Here is a 12,676-nt window from a genome sequence, read left to right as displayed (position 1 = left end):
GAGTCTCCTGAATATGATGTTTAGTTAAGAAAACCAGGTATTGAGCATATGGAGATCATAGTTAAAGTACTGGCAAGAATCCTAATGAGTTAGATAGCTAGAGTCTACCAGCAAGACATGCATTTGAGGAATTTACCAAGTGAGACAATTCCTTAAAGCAAAGGTTATGTAGTAAATAAATAAAGTCTTCCACTCAGAGAGGCTTTATGAAGTAGTGGACAGAGAACCAAGCTCTTAGTCAGAAGACTGGGATTCAGGACCTTCCTCTGACATGTGTTGGCTACATAACTCTGGGCAAAACTACTCAAAATTTCATTGCCCAGGCAACATCCTAAGACCAGGTGCTGACCTTCATTTGTAGTGGGAGGCTCCTTATTAGACAATGTTCCAACAGCTGCCTCTACGCAAAAAAACCTCCACATACTTCTTCAGATATATAGATTATAATTCCCTTTGTCATTCCCTCATAGTGTATGCTTTGTGGGAACAATTTCTTTTAAAGAAACAAAGAACAGATTGTATTTTGAATCAATGAAAATATTCTTGATGTCCAAGAGTTCCAAAAGTAAATAATAGTATATTCTATAGTTTTACTATATGTAATAGTATGTAGTCTTACAGAAAAGGAATTTTAGTCATTAAGCATTTCTTTAAATGTATGAGATCATAAGGAAGTTCAAACAGAAATTAAATTCTGTGATTTAACTTATTTAAGCCTTTGATATTTGAGAGATAAACTGAAAACAATACTGATTTAAATTGTCATTCAGTTGTTTCAGTCATATTTGATTCTTTGTGACCCCATTTGGGGTTTTCTTGGCAAAGATACTGGAGTGGTTTGCCATTTCCTTCTCCAGCTCATTTTACAGATGAGGAAACTGAGGCAAACAGTGTTAAGTGACTTGCCTAGGGTCACATAGCTAGTAAGTGTCTGAGGCCAAATTTAACTCAGGAAGATGAATCTTCCTGACTCCAGGCCCTGATACTCTATCCACTGCACCACCTAGCTGCCCATAATTTAAAGTTAGCTCTTAAAAAATAAAGAGGCTCTAAATAATGATTTTAATCTTTCCATATTTAGATGTCAAGATATTCAGGGATTTCCACCATCATAAAAAATATAGGTAGCATTTTAAATACAGAGGAATTACATAATGTGACTTGCCCAAGATCAGATAGATATTATGCGTCAGAGGTAAGGTTTAACCAGGTCTTTTTGACCCAAAGTTCAGCTTTCTAATTGTTATGGTATGCTGCCTCACAGGAGCATTGAGAAGCATAAATAATATCAATCACTTAGGAAACTATTAAATCGCATGTTAGGTAGCTCTTCATTACTTAGTGAACCTGTCATTTCATCTATATGAATGTTCCCAATGGCAATACCATTCATGATAACCCATCCTATATCATTCTTGTCCACATCCTTTAAACACACCACAGAGGTTTCTCCTAATGTACTGGGAGCCCTTCCTTTCAATCTCTTGACATTGTGTGAACACCAGTGGAGTATGAGGGTAATCCTTCAATTATCTCTCGCTCTTGCTATATAGCTGATTAATAATTTTTTCCCAGTCATAGTTCTCTGATAGCATCTTTAAGGGCACTTTTACTATTCATTTCTTTGTAATGTATTTTAGACTGCTCACATCCACCATTTATTGTCTCCATTACTCTTTGGGTGATCTTCAACTTCAGTTCTTCAGAGACTGATACTCCATCACTCACTCACTCATCAGATGATAAAACATCAATAGAAGAATACTCAAGTACTATCAATGGATATAATCTCACCAATTTGTATATTCCCTCCAAGAGGTGATACAATGAATAGAGTGCTAGGCCTGAAGTCAGGAAAACCTGAGTTCAAATCTAGCCTCATGCACTGACTAGCTGTGTGACTCTGGGGAAGCCACTTAACCTCTGTTTTTTTCTCAGTTTCCTCAATTGTAAAATGGGTATAATAGTAGCACTTACCTCACAGGGTTCTTGTGAGGATCAAATGAGGTAATATTTGTGGTAGGTGCTTAATAAATTCTTTTTCCTTTCCCTTACCTTTCAGTGATACAGATCACAGCCGATCCACACCTCCCAATCCTGTGCAATTCTTGTTTATGTCCTTCTATAAATTCACTCCAGGGGAATCCACTAAATATATTGGAGGCCTTTCTTGCTTTCTCCTGATATCACAAGGATGCTAGTGGAGTACTTACTCAAGCTATGCACCTGTAATCACTCTCCATTACTATGTGACCAGCCCATCTTTGGTTCTATTGTACATTTCTCTCATATTTTTTGCTTCTGTTCTTCTTTGAAGTTCCTCATTGGCTATGTTTATTAACCTGTTCACACCCATTTTCCATTTTTTGGAATCTCAGTGTTCCATGTCTTGTGGCCATACTATACTGTAAGTCAAATACTGTCATTAAAAAGATGGGCCTTTGTTTCTGGGAGTATTTTTCGGGTCATTATATAGAAGCTTTGCAATTTCTTGAAGGCAATCCAACCCACTCACTTTCTCCTGCTTAAATCTGGGTTCAGATGAATGTTAATTTATGCTCTCTTTCCTGATGGATTATCTCTGTGAGTTGTTCATTCAATTGAATGTCATAGTCTGAACTAATAGGAATTCAGCATTCACTTGGTTTTTCCTGTGTGTATAATTAGGTCGAGCTCTTTAAAGTGATTGTGAACCTCTTCTAAGAGGCTCTGCAGTATTCTGATGCTTGATGTAATCAGCACAAAGTCATCCACAGACAGGAGTATTCATCATCTTTGGGAAGGCAGTTCTCTTTGATTTGGATGCTACACTGGATGTGTTCCATGATAGTGGCAAATAGCTTTGGAAAACTTATATTATCCTGTTTTATGCCTCAGTTGATCTTGATCATAGGTGTGTGATTAAACAAAGTTATCTCTATAACATTTTTAAAGGAATGTTCTTTGATTTTAGTATAAGTATGGAAGATACTATATCACAGGAGATTTTTTGCTTTTTTGTAGTCAGCAAAGTAGAATCTTGTATGCTTTACATTTTTTTGCTGTTGTTGAATTGTTTAACTGTAAAGATGTGGTCTACTATAGGATGTAATTTGCTAAAACCTACCTGTTCCCTTCTCACACCTCCGTCAGGGATAAACTCAGTGTCTGTGTAGATTATTACCATAAAGATTTTGTAGAGATGAGAAAGTAGACATATGGATCAATGGTTATTAATATTTTGTTGGTTACATTTTTTGGGTAATAATAGGAACATAGGATGCTATATTAGAAGCTCAAAGATATTTGAAAGGCCATCAAGTCTACCCTATCCCCATTTTACAAATGAGGAAACTGAGTCATAAACTTACACAGGATCACAGACTTAGTCTGTAAGACAGGATTTTAACCCAGGTCTTCCTGATTTCATGCTTCTAAGTTTTTTTTTTAATTTATTTATTTTTAGTTTTCAACATTCACTTCCACAAGATTTTGAGTTCTAAATTTTCTCCCCGTCTCATCCCTCTCCCTACCCCTTCCCCCAATCTGCCCTCCGTTCTATCTCTCCCCTCCCCTTCTCTTATACCCTTCCCCTTCTATTTACCTGTAGGGCAGCATAGATTCCTATACCCCATTTCCTGTATTTCTTATTTCCCGGTTGCATGTGAAAACAATTTTTTTTTAATCATGTGTTTTTAAAACTTTGGATTCCAAATTTTCTCCCTTCCTCCCTCCTCACCCACCTTGACTGAAAAGGCAAGCAACTTGATACAGGTTATAGTGGTCATGTGAAAAACTAAGTATATTTCCCTTCATCCTATTCCCCCCATTTATTCTATTTTCTCTTTTGACCCTATCCCTCCTCAGAAGTTTTTGCTTCTGATTACCCCCTCCCTCAATCTGTCCTCTCCTGCTCTCTTATCCCCTTCTCCCCCTATTTTCCTGTAGGGTAAGATCGATTTCCATATCCAATTGAGTGTGTATGTTATTCCCTCCTTAAGCCAAATCCTATGAGAATAAGATTCACTCATTCCCTCTTACTTTCCCGTTTCCCCTCCACTGTGAAAGACTTTTCTTGTCTTCTGTTTTATGTTAGATAATTTACCCCATTCTACCTCTCCCATTCTCCTTCTTCCAGTATAATCATCCTTAATTTTATTCTCCAAATATCACTCCTTCATCTTCAACTCACCTTGTGCCCTCTATCTATCTATCTATCTATCTATACATATAATTTTTCCCCTCCAACTACCCTAATACTGTGAAAGGTCTCATGAGTTACAAATATCATCTTTCCATGCAGAATATAAACAGTTCAACCTTAATAAGTCTCTTATGATTTCTCTGTCCTGTTTACCTCTTCATGTTTCACTTGAGTCTTGTATTTGAAAGTCAAATTTTCTATTCAGCTCTGGTCTTTTCATCAAGAATACTTGAAAGTCCCCTATTTCACTGACTGACCATTTTTTCCCCTGAAGGATTATATTCAGTTTTGCTGGGTAGGTGATTCTTGATTGTAATTCTATCTCCTTTGCTCTCTGGAATATTATATTCCATGCCCTCTGGTCCCTTAATGTAGAAGCTGCTAAATCTTGTGTTATCCTGATTGTGTTTTCACAATACTTGAATTGTTTCTTTCTGGCTGCTTGCAATATTTTCTCCTTGACCTAGGAACTCTGGAATTTGGCTACAATATTGCTAGGAGTTTTCCTTTGGGGATCTCTTTCAGGAGGAGATCGGTGGATTCTTTCAACTTCTTTTTTGCCCTCTGGTTCTAAAACATCAGGGCAGTTTTTCTTGATAATTTCTTGAAAGATGATGTCTAGGCTCTTTTTTTGATCATGGCTTTCAGATAGTCCAGTAATTTTAAAATTCTCTCTCCTGCATTTATTTTCCAGGTCAGTTTTTTCTCCAAGGAGATATTTTACATTGTTTTCTAATTTTTCATTCTTTTGGATTTGTTTTACAGTGTCTTGATTTCTCATAAAGTCACTAGTTTTCAATTGCTCCATTTTAATTTTTAAGGAAGTATTTTCTTCAGTAAGTTTTTGGACTTCCTTTTCCATTTGGCCAATTTTGCTTTTTAGGGCATTCTTCTCCTCTTTGACTTTTTGGCCCTCTTTTGCCATTTGGGTTAGGATATTTTTTAAGATGTTAATTTCTTCAGTATTTTTTTGGGCCTCCTTTAGAAGCTGTTGACTTGTTTTTCATGATTTTCATGCATCATTTTCATTCTCTTCCCAGTTTTCCTCTACTTCTCTTACTTGTTTCTGAAACTCCTTTTTGAGTTCTTCCATGGCCTGGGACTGATTCATATTTTTCTTGGAGGTTTTGGTTATAGGAGCTTTGACTTTATTGTCTTCTTCTGGTTGTATGTTTTGATCTTCTTTGTTACCGAAGAAAGATTCTATGGTCTCTTTTTGTGCCTTTGTTTGTTCATGATCCCAGCCAATTACTTGAGTTTTAAACTCTTTGTTAAGGTAGGGGTCTACTTCCAGTGTGGAGCTAAGTTTTTTTTAAAAGCACATTTTGATATACTCCCATTTTCAGAAATGCTTTGAGAAAAATGCAAAATAGCAAGAATATCAAGATCAATATGTTCCTTCAACAGTATTTCCACTCTTGGTCACTAGACAAAGATGTCACATTTAGAATTTTAATAGCTAAGTTATTATAGATTAACTAAACACTGTGATTCTTAGCCTCAGACCCCTTTCTTCCACTCTGTTGTTGTCACACCAGAAGGAAGGGGCTACACTGAACTGAGGACTATTTTGCATTTTTCTCTTTTCCTATGTTACCATCACCAAAGAATTCATCACCAAATGGGGAATCTACTGGAGATGAGTCATTTGGAACTTAGCTAGGCCAGTCCTAAATGGAGTAGACATATTCTGTTTCTGGTGTAAACTCCTTATTGGTAAGGGGCTCATGGGAATTATAGTTTTTCCCAGGTGGAAAAAGGTGTGAAGGGGCAATAGAAGATACAACCTCTGTAATGAATTATAATAATAATAATAATATTAATAGCTAGCATTTATGTGGTGCTTTAAGGTTTGTAAGATGATTTAAAATATTATCTCATTTAAATCATTGCAATAACGGGAAGTGTTATTGCTATCCCCATTTTACAGATGATAAAACAGAGGTAGACAGAGGTTGACTTACAAGAGTCTATTCTTTTTTATTATTATTATTCTTTATGAAATGGCCCAGTAATTAGAGAGGTACAAAATGGAACTTACCTGGAAAACAAAAACAAAAAAACTGAAGGGTAGAAAGTGATGATAGAAACAAAAATTGAACAAAATTCTCCTTATCTCTTCATAGATAGTCACTAAAATTAAGTTAACTACAATATTTAATGAGGAAGGGTATCACAAAATTGAATCATTTCTACACAATAACTAACAATGAAAAATAATATCAATCTTTCTTGCACCTGCTCAGGTCAAAATCCATAGTTCTCAGGAAAATGTTTTTTTAAACAAGAAACTCTCATCAAATAGCTCATCACTTTAAAACAACATTCCCCCAAACAGCAAGAATTATTTTCTATTCTATGAAGCAACTAGAGAAGAAAAACAAATCCACAAGCAGTATAATTTGAAATGTAAACATCTTTTCTTTCCTAATAATTAGCAGAAGATGCGCATCAGTCTCAGATACTTGAATATTTACTTCAGCTTAAAATGTATGACCTCCTGATTTCTCCAAAAAAGGTAAATATTCCTTTTTTCATATCTATATCACTAAAGAAAAAATTTCTCACAATGTGGTTTTTTTTGATTAATTAATTTATTTTTAGTTTTTAACATTCACTTCCACAAGATTTTGAATTCCAAATTTTCTCTCCATCTCTCCCCTCCCCTCACCCCAAGATGGCATGCATTCTGAATAACCCTTCCCCCAATTTGCCCTCTCTTCTATCAACCCTACCCCTTCTCTTATCCCCTTCCCCTTCTATTTTCCCATAGGGCAAGATAGATTTCTATACCCCATTGCCTGTATATCTTATTTCCCAGTTGCATGTAAAAACAATGTTTAACATTTGTTTTGAAAACTTTAGGTTCCAAATTCTCTCCCTTCCTCCCTCCCCACCCATCCTCATTGAGAAGGCAAGCAACTTGATACAGGTTATACATGTGTAGTCATGCAAAACACTTTGATAATAGCCATGTCTGAAAAACTAAGTATATTTCCCTTCATCCTATCTTATCCCCCATTTATTCTATTCTCTCTTTTGACCCCGTCCCTCCTCATAAGTGTTTGCGTCTGATTACCTCCTCCCCCAATCTGCCCTTCCTTCTATCATCCCCTTCCCCCCTATTTTCCTGTAGGATAAGATAGATTTCCATACCCAATTGAGTGTGCATGTTATTCCCTCCTTAAGCCAAATCTGATGAGAGTAAGATTCACTCATTCCCCCTCTTCCCCTCCACTGTAAAAGCTTTTTCTTGTCTGTTTTATGTGAGATAATTTACCCCATTCTACCTCTCCCTTTCTCCTCCTCCTAGTATAATCTTCTTACCCCTTCGTTTTATATTTTAGATATTACCCTTTCACCTTCAACTCACCCTGTGCCCTCTGTCTATATACATATATCTATATATATATATATATATATTTTTTTTTTTCCCCTCCAACTACCCTAATACTGAGAAAGGTCTCATGAGTTACAAATATCATCTTTCCATGTAGGAATATAAACAGTTCAACTTTAATAAGTCCTTTATGATTTCTCTTTCCTGTTTACCTTTTCATGCTTCTCTTGAGTCTTGTATTTGAAAGTCAAATTTTCTATTCAGCTCTGAACTTTTCATCAAGAATGCTTGAAAGTCCTCTATTTCACTGAATATCCATTTTTTTACCTGAAGGATTATACTCAATTTTTCTGGGTCACAGTGTGATTTCTAATTGCATGGTTTATGTTAAACTTATTTTTCGCTTTTCATCATGAGTTGTTGAACTGAACATAGGTGTCTTTTTGCAATGAAAATAAAATAAAGTAAATGAGTTAGCATAGAAGGAATACAAAATATGGAATGAACATTGTTATTGATATGTAAATGAATATTCTGCCCTCAAAGATTATGTAGTGTAATGATCAGATACAAAAGCAACTATCTAAATTCTAACCAAGTTGATGTTAAACTTCAATCATTTAGTATTTCTTTTGTTTATCTGGCCTCCCCTGTTGTCAAAGAGATAATCAAAAGAGCATATGAATTAGTAAACCACTTTTTAGCCACTTTAAGCTATTTTACATATAAGTTTAAAATAAATTGTTTTAAATTCATTTTTGTCAAAACATTTTAGGAAAAGAATGAAATCCCATGTCCTTAATCTGTAATTTGTGGGTTTCAAAATCAGTCATTTAAAACAGATTTTTAACTTTGGAAAAATAAAAATTACTTATTAAAGCACTTTCAGATTAACATAAAACAAAATGTCATTGTCAATGAATTCTCCTAGCATTTTCAGGGAATGAGATATACAAAGAAATGAAAGATTTGTCTCTTTAAGCTTTTAAAGCTTTTAAAATTTAACCATTTTGTAGAAAAATATATATGGCACATATATATTTAAGATATATATGATATATCCTCTACTTTCAAGAAGGATATACTGCAAATTCATCTTTTTTAATGACCCAGGATTTTCATTAAGAGCATCAATTATTCTATTGTGCAGTGATACTCTCAAAAGAGGCAGCATAACATAGAGATTCAGAGTCAAAGCCAAGAAGACCTTGTGCAAATCATTTAACCTCCCAATGTTCTGGGCAACTGTCTAAGACTATAAATTGCAGAGGTGTTGACCTGCATTGGTATAGGGTGTTTCCTCATTTGGGAGTTACCTCCATAGGTCTAATAACTAACCCTACAATAACATCTTAAGGGCCTACTGAAGCTAATTTGCTCTTATACTAACCACAAAATCTATAACCTGAGTTCTTGTTTCTTCTTTTTATAGCTCTTCTTTCTGCCTTATTTAAAGATGTTTAAATTTATTTGAACTTTTAAATTAAAAAAAATTAAATTTAGCAATACGTTTTCTTTGGGCAATACAACAGACTTTCCCCAAAATTCACCAATGGCCATATGAAATACATTCCCCTAATCCAATATATAGAGTTTTTAACTTAAATTTTCTTTTTAAATTATGAGTTTAAACATCAACAGACTTGAACATTTCATACAAGGAAGAACAGAGAAAGAGGATTGTATATGAACCTTTGATCTTCTATTGTCTCATGTAGCACAATTCTGGGTTCACTCTACCAATTTCCACTTGCGTTGTCAGGTTGGATACTATTTCTCCTTTCAGGGCTCTAGGAGTAAACTTGAAGGGCTGGGGTTGACTTTTTAGTGCTATTACTCACAAGTCCATATCTAATGTGTTCCCCAGTATAACTTAAACAATTGATATCTCCCCAATATGAATGACCATCAATTAGCTTTTACAAAGGAATACTTACTAAAAAGGTGTGGCAAAAACCTAAGTACAACAGCATTTCCCCCCACAATTGCATTCAGAGTCCATGGGAGAATTAATTCAAATCTAGAGAGCATGTATAGCAAAAATGTAATTCATAGTTACTTGTTAGATGGAAGTCCTTTGTCCTGCAGAGCTCATGTCCCTCTGAGGTGTGTGTAGCTAACTGCAGGACTCTGAGAGTTAATAACCTTGCCATGTCTTTGGTATGTCCTCGGTTCTAATCCAGACACTATGAGACATTCTTACCTTTGATTAGGGGAAGACCAAATCTTCTGACTTTTCAAAGTTTTCAAAGTCTTCTGGTAAGTGGGAGGGGAGTAAGGTAGAAGACAGACTCTGTCTTCTGCTTACAAGCAGTTCCCTCTCAGGGGCTTGTCTGCAACTGCTCTACCATTAGGCTGGCCAATTAGTTATTTTTCTTCAAATGATACCAATATACTTGTACTACTTTGTCTCATTTCATCTGGTGGGTCTAAGTATTTTACTCCTCCAAATTAAGGATTTTTTTCCAGTACTAGCTTATGCCTTTGATTGATTGATCCAATAGAGGTGTCCAGGAATTATTCACACCTATTTTATACCTTCAATTGACTTAATGCTGCAACAGAAAGAGGTATTGTCACTTGATAAAGATATCAGGGCATATAGCATTTGTTAATTTCATTAACTGTAGTGAGGATGATTGGCTGATTTAGTAGAAAATTCCATAATATCAGACTGGTTGGATTGAAGTTGGGTTGACTCCTACCTTATTTTTTCCCTGAAGTATAGCCATATAATCTATCAGTATGTATGTTAAATTTAACATGACAGTAACAAAATCGCCCTGCTTTTTTATGTCTTCCTCTAATGTTTCTTCTGCTTTCTTTCGTATATTTTTAAATGCTTTATTGCTTTTATTATCCTTATTTTTTTCTTTTTGTGGTCATCACTATCATTACCTATCAATATTCCCCCTTGCAAATACTTTGCCTCTCAAGTAGAAATGTCTCTTGTAACAAATTAGTATTATAAAACAAAGCCAAACCAAACATGGGCTACTTCTGAAAATGTGTATCTCATTCTGCACCTGAAATGAAATGAAATGAAATATTTCATTACACTTACATTGCCTAATTTGTTCAACCATTCCCTAATTGATGGGCATTCACTTTGTTTCTAATTGTTTGTTACAATAGAAAGTATTACCACAAACAGTTTTGTACATATGGATCCTTTCCCTCTTTCTTTGCCATTTTTTGGGGGTATAAGTCTAGTGGTGGTATTGCTGGTTGAAAGTCACAGTTTAGTGACTTTTTTTGAGCTCCAAATTGCTTTCTAGAATGATTGGTCTTATTTACATCTCCCTCAACAATGCATTAATGTGACTCCTGTCCTTTAGCCCCTCCAAAAATTACGATCTTTTTGATGGTCTTTTATTATTGCTGATTTGGAGTATTTTTTTCATATATTATTGATAGCCTGTGTTTCTTCTTCTGAAAATTGCTCATTAAGATCCTTTTAACATTTATCTAATGAGAAATTACATTTGCTCTTTGCTGTATTTGAACCAATTCCCCCTATATGTTGGTTATAATTTCTTTATCAGAGAAATTTGTTGCAAGGGTTCCCCCCCTCCTCCACCCCCAGGTAACTTTCCCTTTGAATTCTATTTTTTTTAATTTTTTAAAATTTTTTTAGGCAATTGAGGTTAAGTGACTTGCCCAAGGTCACATAGCTAGTAAGTGTCAAGTGTTTGGTCTGAGGCCACATTTGAACTCAGGTCCTCCTGACTTCAGGGCCAGTGCTCTTACCCTTTGAATTCTAACTACATTGATTTTGTTTGTGCAAGAAGTCTTCAGTTTTATCTTTTATGTGCATCTCTCACTTGTTTGGTCAAGAACTTTTCTCCTGTTTATAATTGAGAAAGGTATGTCCTAAGCATCTTCTTTCATTTGTTTATGAGATGACCTTTTATATCTAGGTTAGGTGTCTATTTGGAGCTTATTGTGGTTTATATTTTTTGGGAACATATAGAGGATTGTTATATATGTGTTATAAATTTGGTTGTTTATAAGCTATATATGGTTATAAATAAGAATAATTACTTTTGACTATATAGTTGTAGATATATAGAGAGATTCTCATGAATGAAAATGCTTATTTTTAACTTTATAATTGTGTATATATATATATAGTTTTGAATGAGAAAAAGTTATTTTGTATTGAAATATATTATGTAAAATATTTAAAATATTAATGGTTATATGCTGTTTGCACAACCTCAGCTATCTGGATTTCTGATTTTCAGGGACTGTAAATGTTTACTATGAGGAAGATGTCAAATTGATGTTCTGTCATTCAGTTGTGTCTGATTCTTTGTGACCACGTGGACTATACTGTCCATGGAGTTTTCTTGGCAAAGATACTGGAGTAGTTTGCCATATCCTTTTCTGCTGAGATGTCAGGTACTTCCTCTTTATTGTGTGGACATATCATTTGCTGAAAGGGTATAGTATCTGTGTGAAACAAAGAGACAATTAGCTTGAGAAGAAACACAGAGTATATTGAGAAAACTTGAGAGAAAAGCTGCCCCTCAAATAAAATTTCTGAAAGGACTTGAGAGAAAGCAGTTCCGTTGAGGGAAAGGTACTGACTGATGGTAGAGATGTTTACCATGAATCATTTGCAAGAAACTCATTTGAATGTGAACATTTTAAAGAACTTAAGGTTATTGCTAGGAAATCCTGAATCAAAGAACTGTTTTGATAATGTGACTATTGTATATGGATTTGGGTTTTCTCAATCTAAGTTTGAGATGGGTCACTATACATGAGAGAGCCCTGATTTGAGGTTCAGGAGCCAGAGGTCAGAAGACCCGAAGTCAGAAACTGAAGAATCTGGGTATAGGAGAGAGATCAGAGAAGCTAATAAGAGAAGCTGCTTATAGAAGCTGAGACATCAAAAGGCAGAACAAAGAAACCTACAGAGGTGAGACAAAACTGAGAGGCTGAAGGAAGCTAAGGCCAGATGACTCTAGGTTCTGCTTTTGATTTAATGAACTGATAGGATTAGCAGAAAGAGATAATTGGAGAAAAAGAGATCTTCCGCTATAGGTGAAGAGCTGGCTGGGAGAAAGGCTGCCTTGTCTCTAGTGCCTTCTACAACTTGAGTGAGGGGTGATGTCTCAAAGCCTTACTTCCTTTCTATGTCTTGA

General features: G+C 35.2%; 1 protein-coding gene across 13 annotated transcripts in view; it reads left to right on the top strand.

Annotated features, from left to right (window-relative positions):
- MIA2 (MIA SH3 domain ER export factor 2) overlaps window positions 1-12,676 on the top strand; it is a 123,559-nt gene that overhangs the window by 21,446 nt on the left and 89,437 nt on the right. For 12 of the 13 annotated variants that reach the window (XM_027849246.1, XM_027849244.1, XM_027849240.1 and 9 more), the window contains exon 6: window positions 6,622-6,701. In XM_027849246.1, coding sequence (XP_027705047.1) covers window positions 6,622-6,701 — 80 coding nt within the window. The remainder of the gene's footprint in view (window positions 1-6,621; window positions 6,702-12,676) is intronic. The other variant, XM_027849235.1, reaches the window with a different exon arrangement.

The sequence above is a fragment of the Vombatus ursinus genome, unplaced genomic scaffold (assembly GCF_900497805.2).
Source record: "Vombatus ursinus unplaced genomic scaffold, bare-nosed wombat genome assembly UNPS02007284.1, whole genome shotgun sequence".
Classification (NCBI taxonomy): Eukaryota; Metazoa; Chordata; class Mammalia; order Diprotodontia; family Vombatidae; genus Vombatus; species Vombatus ursinus.
This window is presented reverse-complemented; position numbering and strand designations above follow the sequence as displayed.